Source organism: Pterocles gutturalis, unplaced genomic scaffold (genome assembly GCF_000699245.1).
Source record: "Pterocles gutturalis isolate BGI_N339 unplaced genomic scaffold, ASM69924v1 scaffold27896, whole genome shotgun sequence".
Classification (NCBI taxonomy): Eukaryota; Metazoa; Chordata; class Aves; order Pterocliformes; family Pteroclidae; genus Pterocles; species Pterocles gutturalis.
This window is the reverse complement of record NW_010101365.1, coordinates 30,226-48,586: the sequence shown is the minus strand read 5'-3', so window position 1 is coordinate 48,586 and position 18,361 is coordinate 30,226. Positions and strand designations below refer to the sequence as shown.

The 18,361-nt window shown below is 40.0% G+C and overlaps 1 protein-coding gene across 1 annotated transcript in view; it reads right to left on the bottom strand.

The window, feature by feature from the left end:
• PLEKHH1 (pleckstrin homology domain containing, family H (with MyTH4 domain) member 1) overlaps positions 1–18,361 on the bottom strand; it is a 45,346-nt gene that overhangs the window by 1,537 nt on the left and 25,448 nt on the right. Inside the window, exons 13-25 of the mRNA XM_010083227.1 lie at positions 17,781–17,942; positions 16,732–16,812; positions 15,552–15,731; positions 15,312–15,420; positions 14,238–14,350; positions 13,282–13,458; positions 12,194–12,291; positions 9,453–9,630; positions 8,892–9,047; positions 6,178–6,278; positions 4,249–4,390; positions 3,229–3,371; positions 2,019–2,148 (exon numbers count right to left, since the gene is read on the bottom strand). Of these exons, the coding sequence (XP_010081529.1) occupies positions 2,019–2,148; positions 3,229–3,371; positions 4,249–4,390; positions 6,178–6,278; positions 8,892–9,047; positions 9,453–9,630; positions 12,194–12,291; positions 13,282–13,458; positions 14,238–14,350; positions 15,312–15,420; positions 15,552–15,731; positions 16,732–16,812; positions 17,781–17,942 (1,770 nt within the window). The remainder of the gene's footprint in view (positions 1–2,018; positions 2,149–3,228; positions 3,372–4,248; positions 4,391–6,177; positions 6,279–8,891; positions 9,048–9,452; positions 9,631–12,193; positions 12,292–13,281; positions 13,459–14,237; positions 14,351–15,311; positions 15,421–15,551; positions 15,732–16,731; positions 16,813–17,780; positions 17,943–18,361) is intronic.

Below are 18,361 nucleotides of genomic sequence, written 5' to 3'. Positions count from 1 at the left end.
GGGGACACCTTCCATTAGACCAGGTTGCTCAAAGCCTCATCCAACCTGGCCTTGAACTCCTCCAGGGATGGGGCATCCACAGCTTCTCTTGGCAACCTGATCCAGTGCCTCACCACCCTCACAGGAAAAAATTTCTTCCTAATATCTAATCTAAATCTGCCCTCTTTCAGCATAAAACTGCTACCCCTTGTCCTATCACTACACTCCCTGATAAAGAGTGCCTCCCCATTTCTCCTGTAGCTCCCTTTAAGTACTTGAAGGCTGCTCTAAGGTCCCCCCAGAGCCTTCTCTTCTCCAGGCTGAACAGCCCCAACTCTTTCAGCCTGTCCTCATAGGGGAGGTGTTCCATCCCTCTGATCATCTTTGTGGCCTCCTCTGGACCCCCGCTCCAACAGGTCCATGTCTTTCCTGTGCTGAGGACTCCAGAGCTGGATGCAGTACTCCAGGTGGGGTCTCACGAGATGGGAGTAGAGGGGGAGAATCACCTCCTTCGACCTGCTGGTCACGCTGCTTTTGATGCGGCCCAGGATATGGTTGGCTTTCTGGGCTGCAAGTACACATTGCCCGGTCATGTTCAGCTTCTCAACGAACACTCCCAAGTCCTCCTCAGGGCTGATGTCAATTCATTCTCCTCCCAGCCTGTGTTTGTGCTTGGGATTGCCAATGATAATGAAAATGCAATGATAATGAAGGCTTTGAGATCAATTAAATTCCATCTCTGTAGTTAAAACTGAAGGAAATGCTAGGACAGAGCAACAGAACAGCAGTTCTGCTCTGCTCTTGTTCTTACACTACTCCCATCGATCAGGCAGGCAGTGAAGCCTGTTGGTTTCTGTAGTGCCAGTGCAGATAGTACTATCACATTGATGCAATTTTCTTTCTTATAGATTTTGACAGATGTGCATCAACTATCTGTTAAAGATGAATTATGTGTTATAGCTAATGACGTGAATCGTGCCTGGGAATCTGCTATTCTGTGACTCATGCCATGAACTTTGCTAACTATTGAAAAGTTATAAATTGTGTTAATCATCAGAAATATCAATATTATTTAAACTCTAGGTGGAACTATTCTGTATTCTGATTCTTCAGTGTCGGTAATCTCAAATACCAGTAAACCTCTTCTGCTTTTACTGCTGACAATAGAAATAATTGTCTTTTTGAAAACTTCTTGTATATTTACTCAAGATCCCTTTCATCCTTAGACTTTATTGCATAACTATAGCAGCTTTGACTCCAAAGCAAGAGACCTGTCTCAAGCTTTCAATAGAGGAGCTTTCTGCTGGTTTGGGCAAGATAGTTAATGCCAAAACAAGATTTCTCTGACAGCCACCATGTACATTAGTTTGGGCAAGGGTAATAGGTACAGAGCTCTAGCCTGGGATGGGCTAAGGGATGGTACAAGCTTCTGGGAGAGCCACTCCCTCTAGTTGTTCTTTGCTCTCTTACTGATGCCTGTGGGCTGGCAGCTTACCTAGTATGTACTTTAGTTTTCCTGTTTCTGCAACAAGACATTAGCACTGCTTGCCTTTTGTGTGGCAAGGAAAGCATTCAGCTCTGTGTCAAACAGAGAACAGGACTGAAATACCCATTCTCCTTTTAGCTAGTATCAGCTGCCAGCTGTGATTTTATGGGGGTCTCTTCCCTTCCACCCCCCCAGTGGTATGTAAATAGTATTTTTTAAACTTGATGACCTTGATGACCAAGCAAATTCCTGCCTGAGAAAGCTTTGGCAAGGTTTGTAAGGAGAGGTAGTACCCTGTATAATGATCAACTGATACAGCCAGGGAATCTTCAATATTTATTTACTGAACACTAGCAACCCCTAGTGCTTAGAACGTATTTCTCTTCTTTTCTAAACATCTATGGTATCAAACAGAGCTGTTCGTTCAGAGTATTGTTCAGTTTTTCCCCTTCCTGAAGTAGAAGCATTTTCAACCCATGTTACCAGAGATCATAGGTATATCACTGCTCAGAGAGTTCACTCTCAGGAACAGAAAAAAGTGTGCTCCAGTTACCTTAGCAGCAAATATTTTGCTTCCAAAGAGAGGCCATTTCCGGGCTACTGTCAAATAAATTCGAACACATTCTGGTGGAGAGCATCCCTGCAGCACCATCCACTTTGTCGCCAGCCTGTCAACCAGTTGTCTTTCAGAATCCAAGACACAAGACAGCATTATTTATTAATGTGTTCTAAGGAAAGGTCAGTAAAATCATAACAGTTAATAAATGTGTACCTCTTATTCCGAAAGGGCCATTCTACACAGCACTACAGACAGGGCTGTTAGCACTGTCAGTTATGAGGGTTGTACAACCTTAGTTTATTTTAGCATTTTCTCTTCTTCCACAGTTATTTTACTACTTTTTATACTGTAATACCCAGGAATCCCAGTCACATATGGGTTGTTCACTGGTGTACATATTAAACAACTGTAACTACAAACACTCAGGCAGCTGTTACAGTAAAATGCTGCCCAGCTTGTCATCACATTCAGTTACACGCTCACCTTCATCTTAACTTGTCTGTAGTATGCTCTATATGGAGTTGCAAAATTTGTCTCACTAGGGATGGTTGGTCAGCTATCTTGCTACATGCAGATAGAATTTACTTCCAAAAGGAGGTGATCCTGTTAGCTCCACCACTGCATCCCTAAGTAGCTTTGGATCTATCTGGAAGATTAACATTCTCTCTCTTTAAAACAGTTAGAACTGAGATCCATGGCAGCATCTGAATTCTGCACTTGAGTAGTTGAGAAGTCTGCATTGTGTGTGAGAATTTCCAAGTCAGAACATCAAAAAGCCCTGCCAAAATATGTCCTACCAGAATTACTGCATGGCCTGAAGCAGCCCATATGTGCTGGCTTCATGGCTCACTGCAAATGTTAGGCATCTGGATTCAATTGACACTTGGGGGAAGGGTAAAACAAAAATTCAGAAACAGAATTAATCTTAGGCTTACGTTAGACTTTGTTGGAACCGAGATACCCAATTTGGAAGTGAAAGGCCTAAACTTTTTGTCTAGGGGAAATTAGTTGGTGATTTGGCTCTTTTTATATTAGTTAACTGCTATTTTCTTTTAAAGGAACCTTTTCCTGACATTTGTGTTTTGCTTAAGTTTCTACATGAAATAATCTTGACAGGGGTCCTTAAAACTTCTTAAGTATAAAGACAGAATTTTGCAAGTAAAATTTGTTTTCAGTGCAAAATATAGAAGAACCAACAATTTACCTGAGCTGCTCAGGAGTAATGTTTTGCTTGTAGCGCTTGGGGTAGAATTTATCTAAGACCTGGTGGAGAAGATGCTGCATTTTCAATTGTGATGTTCCCCCAGGACTTGAAGATGCTGGTCGATCCAAATCCCCATATTCCACCTATGACAATGTTATAATTTATAGTGCAGCAGAACTATGCAGTAGAACATTTCATTAATTCCCATACTAATAACTACTGTGTTTATTTGTTATGCAGAAAGACATCATTAGGCTGGGGAATTTTGTCTACAGCATTTACCATAGTAAATGTATGTAAGAGAGCAACTACTGAGGACATGACTGCCCAAGGAATTCTTTACCGATCTAAGAAAGTGAAACAACATCTCAGCCAGCTACTTGTAGGGAGACATTTCTTGTATAACTGCCAAGCTTTTGGGGTTTATTTTCAGCTGGCCAATTAAAACAATAGCATATTTGTAAAGAGTTTGGACAACTTTCACAGCTTCATCTTAGTTTACATTGCTCTAACTACTGCAACAATGAGTTTCAGCTCAGTCAGAAATTATTATCCTGCTTATCATGCCCACAACCCATACTGTGTGTTTTATGTGGTAAAATGCTAAATGCAAGCCTGGAGGTTTAATGGAGGATCCTGCAAGATGCTCTTCCTGAGTAAGAAAAGGCTACTGGCAGTGCAACACGGAAAGTTTTTACTATTAATGGAATTCTAGCATCTCTACTAAGGCACTAATTGCAGAGTTCTAGGGATGGTCCAGCACCACTGTTTTTTCCAATATTTTTTCTACATAAGTAAAGGAGAGGCAATCCTATAGCAAATTTCCCTTCAGCAAAAGGTGTTCCTACAACATATGTATGCTGGTAGAATGTATTTGGCATGGTACATCTCAGACTGTATGTTTGACAAGAAAAAACACTTTTGATGTAAAAGATACCTCTGTAGTCAAAAAGATACTCAGAGTACAGCTGAAGTCCCTAGGGGCCAAAAGGCAGGATTTCTGCCCATAGCAATACTCACCTGAGCCATCAGAGCCACCATTTCCAGAGCTAATTCCTTATTAACAGGAAACCTTCCATTGGCTATTTCATTGCTGACTTGGAAGGCCAGTAGCAACCGCTCCCGGTCTGTCTCACCCTTGGCCTGGCTCTGAAAATATAGCCTAAAAAGTAGAGAGGATTGTGAAGGTAAAAAGGTATTATGAACTGAAAGTAGAGGTAGGAATTTTAATCAATAAAAATAAAAGTGGGTTTTTTTCCCCTCCTTCTCAAAAGTGACCTTTGTGTATTGCGGGGGTGCTGGACAGAGATTTGTAAGCTGAGGTGCTTCCCTGATGAACAAGATTTAGGCAAGGAGGCTCAAAACATGCTTTCTAGCTTTGGAAGCCATTTGAATTCTGAGCGCCAAATACTTCAAGACAGTGAAGCCTTATTAAACACAGGTAAATCAGTGTCTGTCCGTCCCCATCAGGCACAGACAGGCAATATTTAAGATGTGTCTTTCTCTGCTTATCACAGAATACAGAACTGTTTCTGCTCTACGTGTATGAACTTCTACATGACAGCCTTGTAAACTTAGTATTTTTGCCAGCTTTGTTTTGACCACTTACACTGATATTGTTATTAAAGAAGTCTTCAGTTTGCTTCAGCAGCAAATTAGGAGGCTTTATTTTAAAAACTGAAGATGCATTCTTGTAAATCAAAGCTTCCTACTATTTTTTTACTCCCTTCACACTTGAAATTTCTTTAACCTGGTATATAGCAGGATGACTAATAGGGGTTGAAGACACCAGCTTGGGGGAATGCTTCCCAGAACCATTCCTCATGCATGTCTATTTACAGCCTACACCATCTAATTCAAATATTACTTTACATCTGCATCTATGAATATATGTTCCACAATACCACACAAGACATTCATGCCAGTGCATCAGTTTGTTTATTTTTATGTCAATCTAAGATTAACACCACCATTAGGACCATAGTGACCTTACACATGTCTTATCAGAGTCCTTGGTGTTAGAACAGCCCAACCTTGGAAATACCTTATCAAAACATCCTTGCTGTCTAGTTTAGGCACATTCCAGACAAAATAATAATGCAAAGTTTCACTCCTGAAACAAATACTGCCTTTTAGGTAAAAAAGAAATAACTTCTGCTTCCACCTCTGTTATACCAACTAACAAAGTTCACAAAGTTACAGTCAACAAAATCTTCATACGTTCAATACAGAGCTTTGTCTCTTTTTGGATTTGGGGTGGCCTTTGTTTTGCCTGCAGACAGAATTCACATGTAGAAAGCCACTCCTTGTTCTCATACACAGCTCTCTATTCACTGTAATTCAGAATTCCTGTCCGTATTATAAATTATGAATTTGTTCCAGTTTTTGGTTTAGATCTTTGTCTCATACTTTCATTCTCTACTATCTCTTGTCATCTAACTTTTAACATTTCTTTCTTTATAAAGTCTGGGCACTGCTGCTACATGTCTCCTCTACAGCTTACGCCATTTAGAACGTTATTCTTGTATCTTTATCTTTGTGATTCTTCACTTAATTGCAAGTTTCAGCATATTCATTCTGCACTGGTGATTTTTCCCCCAGGTGTCTCTTCCTTTCACCTAACATGCATTATTTAATTATGTTTTAGGATCTAGGCAAATGAAATTGTGCCAAGTATGTCTTATTGTGCTACAGCTAGTTCTTAACCCATTTTAAGTCTGTTCTGCTGTTGCAAGTGTTTTGGGTTTTACCTCTAGGCCATATACCCTCTTTTACACATGTACCACACAAAAAAAAGTCATCGCATCTCATGTAGGATTTGAACGCATCTTATCTACAACAGTTTTGGCACTAACAGTACTCTAAATTACTGGCCATCTACAGAGATATACCCACTCTAGAAATGTTTACTTAATAGCAGTAGTGAGGCCAACCAACAAAGAACAGTACCTGTTCTTATAGGTCAACTTCACAATTCTTGTGCCACCTTCATACTTCCCAGGATGCAATTCTTTTAAGGCTTGCTCCCATTTAGAAATGACATCACAGATCTTCAAAAAAATATCAGGGAGAGAGAGACAAACTGAGAGAAATGTATAGTCAAGGCTTGAGGGGAAAGCAAGTGAAAAAAGCATTGTGAAAAACAGAAGATAAAGAAATAGACTAGATCAGCATAAACACAGCCAAAAGTGGCAAAACAATTCCTTCTTTTACACTATGTAAAAATTAAAGCTTGTCAACTGAAAACTCCAGCCCTAATCTGCAGGGGGACATCTGTAAGGGAATTCTGGTCTGGCAGCAACTCCGTGGCTATGTCTATGTTAGCAAGCAGCAAAGCCCAGGAGGGGCAGATCTGCGCACTGACACACCTATTCCTAAGACTCTATGCCCACACTATAGGAGTTTCAAAGGATTTTCCTTCAGACTAGCTTTAGTCTGATCAAATGGCCTGAAAGCCCACTACTGTGTTGGATCACATCTTCCAGTTCATGTTTCACATAAAAAGAATCCACGCTCTCTAAGGTTGCTCCTTAATGTGAATCAAAGCATGGTTAATAGGAATGATTGGTAGGTTTGCTTCAAAAGACAAACTAAAGCACAAACGTATCTTCTGAATAGCAGCTGTCTACATGTTTGGCTAAACCAAACCCTTGGACGTGAATGTCCAATCTTTGGGAACATCTGGTTCTAGATTCCAACTTTGTAACTCAGAGATATTTTTAGTAATAGTGTGGTTAATGTCTTTGGTTCCATTCAGCTTCTCTTGGTTATTCTAGTCCTTTTACAAGTGGTCTAATAAAGGTCCCTACTTCTCTTTTGATAGCATCTCAACAAAAGGAATGTGAACGTAACAAGCCACATGAAATGCTTAATCAGATATCCTAATCCTCTCTTAAGAAGCTATTGAGGTTGCCTTGGCAAGTCAATAGTAACCAGTTAATAACCAGTAAAAGTAATGCCTTTGTCTCAAGCTCCTTTGTTTAATGTCTCATCTCTCCAAATGGTGATTCACTTACCAGCAAAGCTCCACATTATCTGATCTGTATCAGGCCATAAAGTATATAATTTGGCACTGTCTGTGGTAGTTTCCTCTTCAAACTGCTTAATTTAAAGTTATTAGCATCTTCTTCCTCCGTTGCCCAATATGAAATTATATGCTCAATTTTAAACTGAATGTTATGTTCCTTATAGGTATCAGGGCCTCTTCAAAGTTCCCACTATGACTGTTCCTCCATCAATGCTATATGACAAATTATTCTCCCAGATTTTTACCAAAATCTGATGTGTCTCATTCATGGCCACTAGCCTGCTCACTTAAGGCAGTCATCCAGCTGCAGCATGGGTAAAAATCTCCCTATGAAAGACACAGATGTTAATACTTTATCTGCTTTCCTCTTCCCTTGTTCTAAGACACTCCCCTCTTTTTAAAAGTGAAGGCATACCCAGTAGAGCTTTCTCCCCTAAGTACATCATTAACAATGAAAGCCTGAGTTATCTGGAGATACCAAGGAGATGCTTCATCATCCAATAGATGAGATTTATATAGACATGCCAAGAGACTCACAGCCTAACATAAATTTGTCCCAATTAGGACTGTCACATTTGATGTTAGTTGTGATATCTGATCATGCTAGGTAGCTCAGTCATGTTTTAATTTTGTAGTCACAAATTAAACTTTAACTCAGACTTTAGCAGATATTAAAAGACTTTTAAAAAATTGACCAATTTATCACCTACTAAAACAGAATATGCTTTGTCTTAACTAGTATCTCAGACTAGACTGAGCTAATTCTAGAACCATAGAATCATTTTGGTTGGAGAAGACCTTTAAGATCATGAAGTCCAACTGTAAACCTAACACTACCAAGTCCACCACTAAACCATGTCCCTCAGTGACACATCTACACATCTTTAAAATACCTCCAGGGATGGTGACTCAACCACTTTCCTGGGCAGCCTGTTCCAATGCTTGAAAACTATTTCAGTGAAGAAATTTTTCCTAAAAGACAATCTAAACCTCCCCTGGTGTAACTTGAGTCCACTTCCTCTCATCCTGTCACTTGTTACTTGGGAGAAGAGAGCGACACCCAACTCACTACACCTTCCTTTCAGGTAGTTGTAGAGAGCGATAAGGTCTCACCTCAGCCTCCTTTTCTCCTGACTAAACAACTCCACTTGCCTCAGCTGTTCCTCACAGGACTTGTTCTCCAGACCCTTCACCAGGTTTGTTGCTCTTCTTTGGATGTGCTCCAGTACCTCAATGTCTTTCTTATAGTGAGGGGCCCAAAACTGAACACAGTGTTCGAGATGCGGCTTCACCAGTGCCAAGTACAGGAGGACTATCACTTCCCTAGTCCTGCTGGCTACAAGCCAGGATGCTCTTGGCCTTCTTGGCCACCTGGGCACACTGCTGGCTCACATTCACCTGATTGTTGACCAGCACTCCCACATCCTTTTCCACGAGGCAGCTTTCCAGCCACTCTTCCCCAAGCCTTTAGCATTGCATGGGGTTGTTGTGACCCAAGTGCAGGAATCTCTGAATACTAATCTAGATAGACAATAACCAAGTGTATTTGATCATGCTGCATTAAGAAAAATTTATTAGCCACTTAGCAGCTCTTCAAAGATATATGCTGAATGTAGCAGAGGGAAAAAAAAAATACCTTCATGTTCCCCTGCAGGCAATGTTCCAAATCCCTGCCAGAAGGGTCATCTGTGAATAGAGAAAATCCCATGTGGGATGGCTTCCTCATTCCTGTCTCCTGGTTCAGTCGCTGAATGAATTCATCAACTGTTGAGGAACCATCAAAACCTACAACCTGCAATGAAAGAGAAGCTAATTGAGGATAACTTTCAAGAAACATGACATTGATAGGTATCACAACTAATGAGACCTGATTTCCTACAAACTGGTGTCTCATGATTGACTGCCAGCTCCAGTAACTGCACTTGCATATTGTCTCCCTTCACATTGCATTCTTTTCCATACTTACAACCTCTCTCCCTTTTCCCCAGCTACGTTGTCTTCCTAAGACCTGTGGAGCTGGGGCTGGATTCCTTTCATTTTCTCAGGAAAAATTGCTAAAATGGCAAGGAGGGGAAATAGTGTCCATCTCCCAATATCTGATATTTACAAACACCATGGTGTGCCCCACCCACATGAAGGAGGCAGGTTATGGTGCAGTCCTCTAGTACCCAGAAGAAAGGCAGCTGTGGTGGCTCACCTGGTAGGTTCCATTCATGAAGTGCACTGGGATGCTAAAGGGGAGTGAGTGGTGGTAGGGATTTCTCAGCAGGATGGACACAATCTCCATCCGGGAGGGTTTGGCTTCCCGCTCGCCAGTCTGCACAGTGCGATCTACTGATCTCTGGCAGTAGATGGCATACTTGCCTGTTTCACTCCTAGGCAAAGAGATGGAGATAAGCCACAAACATGCTTTAAATGCCATGTCCTCTTTCCATTTCCCATGCCATGACTACAGCATTTCTCCCTCAGGCCTTTGCTCAAGCAAAGATGTAACTCTGTGCAGATATCCTCACTCATCTCAACAGACTCAAGTGAAAAGCTGCAACACAAACCTGGGCTCCAAGGATCTGTAAAATTAAGGTAGACAATGGGCTCTCTGGGAAGTGCGAGCATTCCCTGCTTCTAGATGGACTAGACATAGTATAGGAATATCCTCTTTTGTACCCTGTTCCCATCATAGTATCCATTAAACCAAGACCAGTTTGCCCTCAAACTCGCTGTCATGCCAGTGGAATTTAGTTAGTATCATGTCAAATCCTGATAAGTATTAATAATAAATTGTAATGAGTTAGTCTCACAGGATTAGTCTAATTTACAGGATTATATAAATTGTGTTTATCAATTTACATGCCTATACAAATTACAAGCTTCCATGCATTGACCCTATCTGCCAATCAGGAGGCCTGACAGAGATTCAAAGCAGGCTTAGATTTGTTGATAGTTCAATACAGTTACTAATCTGATCAATTCACTGTATACTGAAGAAAGTGCTCCACTAAACAGCACCAAGAGGATATAAGTGTCTCTAAAGCCAGGCAGGAACAGGCAATTACACCTTTTGCAAAAATCTTAAGAATGTATATACTGAATAAGTTCTGAAATTGAAGGATTTATATGGATTTATAAGCGTGCTATCACTTTGCAGGGGAAACTAATTCCATTCAAGATGCCTTCAGGAGCTCAGTACATTATTAAATCTCCAGTTAAATCCCTGCAAGCAACATGGAAGTCAGGAGACTCTGGCTTTTCACTGTAGCAATATATTTCTCACTTCCCCAGTAACGTATTTGAACAATTTTCAAATGGAGAATCTTGCTTCAACATGAAGCTTTTGTGTCTGGCTTCCAAATGCTCCTGAGCCCTGTGTCTTCTAACCTGGAACTGTGCCCCACTTTTCTTCCACTCTTAGAGAATGGATATATACTATAAGGTCTCCTTTCATGAAAAACCATACCTAGAATGAAGATACAGTGTAAATCTTGACCATGGGCATTATGGAGTGTAAACATTCTAGTGTCTTGTTTGCTGTATGAAACAGGGAAAGCCTACCTATTTAACTGGTTAAGAAACAGCCAAACCTGCTCCATCCAAAGAGATATAAGTATTCCTAAAGCTAGGGAGAAGGAACTAAGTTAAATGTCATTTAGCAACTGCTCTAAATCTAATCTAAACTACAGATAAATATAAGCACAATTTGCTGTAATTTCTGTATGTTTGTTTCTAGCCCTAATCATTGTTTCATAGCTGTATTGTATAAATACATTTCCTCTTTGCTTCTGATTAAAGTATTTGTTGATAAAGGTACTTTTGGGCTAAGAATCTGTCAGACCATCAGCATAGTAGTGCTTGAAATTGATACATTAAATCAGTTTCACAGAGCCCAGCACACCCTTATGGAATTCAATAGTCCCTAACAGTAAAGCAGCTCCACTACTGAGTTGAATGGGCCACTCTGGGACCTGGTAACACACAGTTTCAAGAGTGGTTTCTAGTACTAGCCAGAAGATAGCTAACATGTTGACTTAGCCAATGGAGATAGAGCCTGGACATCAAGGAGTACCCTATATCTGTATTTTTGCTTCTGAGAAGAAATAGCAAGTGTGAGGCAGCATATAAGAAAATAAATAAAACTTGATAGGAGTACACAGATTTCCTTTGCAATACCAGGAGACTTTTAGCTTGATTTCCAAGGCAGACTTAGACTGAGTATTTGAATATGATTATTTGTTTGAAATCAAACCACTCTTTTTACCCAGGTCTTAGCAACAGTATATTGTTGCAACAGACAGCTAGACATCTTCAGCTGTGATCTCCCCCCCTCAAGGACACAGTCAGATATGCTGAAGACCAGATCACCATGGAAACAAACTAAGAGCACAGCATGAACGCTGCAGAACAACTTATTGCTGTTACAGTAGATCTTGCACTGTTTTCTCATAAAGTGTTAACACACCAAAGAGGTAACAGGAAACAGTACTAGCCTATATTTCAGGTTTGTTAGTTTTTACTAACTTTTTATGGTTCCCAGAGATGTTCTCTGTCTCACTTTTGTTCTGTCAGTATGCCTACTAACCTGACAACAGAATGTTATCACCTAGAAGTCTAATAATTCATTCTAAATAATTACTTTGGTATGTCTTTCTATCAATAAAAGAAAGTAGCTACATCAGCGAAAAAACCTCCCTGTGTAGCCCCAGTTATATCTGCAAAAATGTTCTTTTGCTAGTATAGGTCACTCATTTTTGTGAACTGGCTTAATATAAGTGACAAACTAATGTGAATGACTGAAGTGGGACAGCTTGATAACACTGGGAACCTTCTGTTCCCTCCCTCAACTTATTTTTGCAGGTGCAAGTTACAAAATTGCTTCCATCTTTATCTGTAATGGATGCAAAAGGCAATCAGCTTAGCAGAAGAAAATGCCGTTGCAGTCTTTACCTGGGGTCTGCATGTCGCTGCAAGTGCTGTTTGATGTACCAGAGGAAGTGATGTTGAGGCAGGAATAGAGGAGCACATAAAGCCAGGAGTTGCCAGCACTGTGAACATAAAACTGGACATCATTCTTGTTCTGTACTTCTTGCATGTTATCTTTCATAAAATACTGCAACCAACATTTTGGATAGTGACTAGTGCTTTTGGGAGTGACCATTTTTAGACAAGCAGTTCAAGACGCTTCAAAGGGAAGTGATGGTCAGAGGACAGACTGCTCTTCAATATCTCAACCTGGGCTCTAAGAAGAGGTGTTCTAAATGATTGGCTACTTTTGAAAATTTTGACTAGTGTAACCAGAGCTGAGAGAACGATTAAGACTTTAATTAATACTTTTTTCCTATTTTAACTGCAAAGCATAACAAAGAATACACTGGGGAATTTTGTTTCATATTAAACCTATTATTCTTCAATCAGATTTTATTTTCTCATTTGAGCTGTGAATATTATAATCCAGTATCTACATTCATGCTGTAACTTATTCATTTGATTTACCCTATAATTATAGTGCAAAAATCATATTTCATGCTTAATAGTAATATTCATGACTTGCATGCTGTTGATTGACTAAAATGGAAAACAAAATTAATACTATGTGACAATTATAGCTAGCCAACATGAGCTATGAATCTTTATTCTGAATATGGTCTGAATAGACCATTTGCAACTGGTAAATGGTTAAATTAAAACTAAAATTTTGCAAGAAGTTACATTCTCAATGTTTTTCTTTGCACATCAGTGCCAAGATTCTCTTTCCTCCAGTACACTTTTAGCATTTACACAATTTTATGACAACCAGTGCCACTGCTAATTACTAAAAACATGTAATTCATAGAATTGTAGAATGGTTAGGGCTGGAAAGGACTTTAGAGATCATCTAGTTCCAACCCCCCTGCCATGGGCAGGGACACCTCCCACTAAACCACGTTGCTCAAAGCCTCATCCAGCCTGGCCTTGAATTAATAGAAAGCATTGAATTAAGTAATTGAATTAAACAGAAAGTATTTGCAGACTGAAAGTGAGAAAGAGGAACTGACCTGAATGACTGAGTGGTTCTGGGGTTGTCGGCAACTGGTCTGTTTAACAAGCTGACAGTAAATTTCATTCTGTAGCTCAGAATGTGTCAAGCAGACCTGCAGTGCTGTCTGGGCAAGTGATACGTGGTAATCAACAGAGGGTGCCTCCACAGGAACATTGATGAACAGCTGACAGGACTGTAAAAGGGTGAAAGTTAGTCAATGCCATGAATACAGTGACTCTTCTCTGGGACTTTCCAGGCCAAGTTCCCCAGATGGGTTACAGACAATAAATTAATTCTTCTAAATAACCTTGAGAGGAGGGAGGAACATAAATACTGAATTCCTATCCCTCCCTCTTTAGTTGTGGCAATCAGAAAATTCACTCAATTTCCCCAAGCCTGAGGAGCTCACAAGTCAGCAAGAGAATCGAGGGGAAAATGGGCTTCTTACTTTCCATGTCTGTGCTTTACCTTGCTAAGACCGTCTAGACTTACTGCTGATCTTACACTTGTAGAGTGCAAGAATCAAATCTCCAATGGCTTCACCATTGGCTAGACTTACTGCTGATCTTACACTTGTAGGGTGCAAGAATCAAATCTCACTGACACAACTGAGTTTGCCAGTAAATTGTTTCTGCTTCCTTCAACTCTCAGAGAAGAGGAAGAGAAGGCTAACTTCAAAGTGTAAAGCCTGTGGGGAAGGTTGCTCCTAAACTCAGAAGAGGAAGAGAAGGCTAACTTCAAAGTGGGGAAGGTTGCTCCTAAACTCGGATTTCCTACAAGGAAAAGTTAAACTTCCAGAGAATGAATGACACCTAATACCCAACTGTCCTATTGTAATTAAATGACCCAGCAGGCCTGTCTAAAGCAACCAATTGTGACAGTAAATGTTGTGACAAACAATATGACCAAACAATATTGTTGCCCAACAACAGAGCAAAAGAACTGAAGACCATGCAATGTCCCTTTAAATACCTTAAAAAGTTTCAGAGCTTCAGTCTGTAGAGCCTCGGATGGCAGAGTGGTAAGGGATGTGTGCAAACCATCTTTACTGTAGCACAGCATAGGATGTTTCCACAGAGGAGAATCTGAGGTAGCAGACAAAACATGCAGTGTCAGAAACAGAAGAAAGATAACAGTGTCCACGCTGAAAAGGAGCCTTGCTGAAATGGCAAAGCACCTGAGGAAGCCGCACTGCACTAGGCCATATTTATCTTTGCTGCCACTTCGTTGATTTCAGCAAAGCCTGCCACAAACAAAGAATTGCTAGCAGCGGCAGCCATCAGCCGAAAGAAGTATTGCCATCCTCAATCCTGCTATGTCAGAGCTTCTCATCAGCTGCATTGAGGTGAGAAACTACTCAGCTGTGTGTTCAAACAAGACACAAACTCTGCCAGGGCAGGCACCTGCAATGGGGGGTCTTTGTTAGTGCAAGTCACGATTCAACAGTAAGCAAGGTTCACATATAGGTCTAGAAATAGGTGAGCTAGCAGGAAAAGAGTAGTAAGAATGAATCTGTATGTTAATACACATTTGAGAACATGGTGAAAAAACATATATGAATGAGCAAGTATCAAAGATGAGGAGGAACAGATGAGCATGGAGGTATGTGTGAGGGTTGTATGTGCAGGCAAAGGAACAGATGTGAAGGCAAGCGAGTGTGAGTGTATTTAGAGGAGATACCATGCGTTTGTATGGTCCAGGAAAGGAAAATCAGGATCAATTATAACAGGAAAAATTAAAGCTCCAGTTCTTTATTTTAATTGGAATTAGTGTTAAAGACATTTCAGATGCTTTGATAGATGATGTGACAATGTGATGGACTTGCCTAGATTCACTGCAATGCCTGTATACTCTCTGGAGATGTTCTTGTCGAACTAGGGGTGAAGGACACTATATCGTATGCAGAGCTTCTCATCAGCTGGATTGAAGGCAGAAATATGATATAGAATCCCCTTCCCTCATCTTTGGCTGGATTAAAACTGGAAATTGGAATTACCCTTCCTTATGCTTTACTACCACGGAAAAGAGTTTGTGGTTTCTACTTACTAGGGTCTCCTTCTGCGTCCAGTAGTTTTCCAATGAGTTGTTCGTATGATGTGCCTACTGTGGCATTACTGCTACCAGCTGCTACAGTCAGGTGGTACAGCCAGGTATTCTAGGGATAAGGGTGAGAACAGCATGGGTCAATTCAGACCTTGTTTTCTACTAACAGGTTCAGTCTGTAAGCCCCATTTGTTCGCTGATACCAAAAAGACCCTTGCTCTCCAGAAAGACTGCCTTTTATACCTTCTCCTGTTTGGTGCGAATGAGTAAGTATGTGGGACTCTGGTCCTGTGGGTGAATCACCAATGTACAGTGGGATGAGAGAAGTCCTCCACCAGTGGCTTCATAATCTTCATCAGAGTCACAGGAACGGTCTACTTCTTCTACTTTGGACTCACGCATAGGCAGATGCCCTAGGGGACACTATAAGGAGGGGAAGCAAGTTAGAGAAGTATAGCTTATTTCCCACTATGGGCAGAGAACACTGGAAAAGAAAACCCAGGTCAAAATGTTAGCAGTTCTGTAAAAAGTAAGGAATAAACTGTAATTCAGTGGTTTAACTAGTGTAATTATATAATCTTGTTTTTCTATAGTAACTCTTCTCTTTCATCAACTAAAGGACTTACAAACTGTGTTACTACTTTTATTAATTTTTCTTGATAGAGCATCTACAGGTCAGAATGAGAATATGCAAATAAAAATATGTTTTTCCCATAAGGTCCTGTTTTCTCCCCATTACACTTGTCAGTTGCTTTGACATGACTTGTTCTGTAAGGCAGGATGTGTTTTCTGATGGTCAGTTGCTCAGTATCTTGAGCCACTGTTTTCCGATCCTGGTCAGACTTTCTGCTTGCTACTGGAAAATAAGTACTTTTAAAATTACATAAGTAGGTCAATTCAGACAAACAAAAGATATCTGCTGTGCTAAATCTGGAGGGCAATCCTGAGTATGAGTCACAGTATTCCTTGATATTCCAAAAATTGGGTTTTGACATCACTAAGACAAAGTAATGGACCATGGGGCCAAGCTTCCAGAAATGGAAGCACATTACACTGATTAAATGATCTCCCTCTTCTCATATTGCTACTTATTTTCATGACACTGTGCAGAATACATCAGCTGCTGGATAAAGGTCTTCTCTAAAGGTTTCACCAGACCAAATAGAGAAAGTGAGAAACAAGATATACAGTGACAGCAGTCACTCGCCTTTTAAGACTTCTGTAATTTTGGCTTTAAAAAAAAAAAAAAAAAAAGAAAACAGATAAAATATTGATTCTCTTTGTGGAGGAGATGCTGTTAGAAGGGGAGAAGTACAACCAAGGAAGAGCTTGAAGCATGAGACACAGAAGCAATAAAAGGAAAGAAAGCTCCATAAGAAATGGGAAAGGAGGGTTCAGGAAAGAAAAGACGAAAAGGAATTACCTTATCTTCATGATTTCGATAGTAGTAGAAAGTTTTTCCAACCAGTGCACACCAGACAAGCTTAGAGTGACCATGCTTGACCTGTAAGGAGGACAGAGAAGTATATGTTTTTAAAATCAGCAGCATTGTTGGAACAATCTTCTAGGATTTCAACTTTCAATTCAACTCTCCCTTGAAATCTTACATATATTAATTGTTCTCTGCTAATATGAGCTCCTCGCAAAACATAGAGGGCACCACTTCCAAAAGCAGATAAGTCCATCCCACCTAAGTAGATGGGACACAGGTGCTTATGGAAAGGGGTCTAAGATTCTGTGAAGTATTTTACTCATTCATAACAACCCAACATTTCCATATCCTGAAACACAATATTAAATATAACCTTTTTTAATAATAAACTTTTTAAGATTATAAAAACAAATAATTTCATTCAGGAAAAGACGAGTCAACATGTAGTCCAGGGAGCTGTTTCCTACTGCAGATGAACAAGCTTCAGATGCAGGTTGTCTGACCAGAACTATATTTAAAAAAAAAGTCATAGTAGCTTGCTCTGGAAAACTAATCTATGGAAATGGCATAAAGAATAAGAATTTTCAGCCATTGTACTTTGTTCTTACGCACATGCAGTCCGTTATGATGGAAATAAAGGCTAAACTAGAACCACTGAAGACATTTTTTTTAAACTCTCCTATATCTCCAAGTTAAGATCAATTAAATGTGACATTTAACAGCATTTCCTGTTGGTTTTTTTTTTTACTATGACATGCTGAGAATTCTGTTGAAGAAAAGCATACATGAGCTAGATATTTATTATTGCTTACTATTTCACAAAGTCAGTATCTCTCAGTAGCCTTGTTTGTCCCATTCCTTACTGTTTGTACAAATGTTCCTCTCTCTGAAATACAGAAATCTACTGCCACCTTTCTTTCTCTGTTCTTCTAGGGAGTATTAAAACACTAATTTCTTGCTGACATTTACTCTGCAAACCAAGAAGCTAGTACACAGTCAATGCTGAGTTAAACTGAATAAAGTAAGAAATAGTATTTTACCTTGGTGAGCCAACCTTTCACAGTAGGTTTAGCATCATTATGAGGAACACCAGCAGGACTGGTCACTTGCACTCTCAGGATACTCTGTAGGACATGAATCCATTCCTCCAGGATGTTGGGAGAGTCTGCTGTCAGGAAGTAGGTTCTCTTTTCTGTAATGAGCTGGAAAGAAAAGGAGTGAGAAAGTATAAATCTGCACATCTGCAAATCTTTTCCTCAGCTGCTGAGTTTCATTATCCCATACAGATTTTTTTTGGTGGTTCAGGGGGGATTTTTAGGGGGTAAGAAAAATGGTGCTAACCCTCAAAACCCAAGTGAAAGAACTGAAACTCAGATGTATCAAATACTGATGAGCTCTCCTGCTGTTTCTGAAGGATATTTTGGCTTTGTCTCCTCTCTCATCCTTTCTTGTTTCTCAGTGCTGCTGCTAATTTTTCATTTTAAAGGTGACTATATAATTGAAAGAGGAGATCCTAGGTATTAACTGATTTTAATTGTTATAAGAATCACTTTTCCACATAGATTTCAAGCTCTCAGTCCTAACTGCAAAAAAAGGAAAGTGCTATGGTGTAAAACAGAAC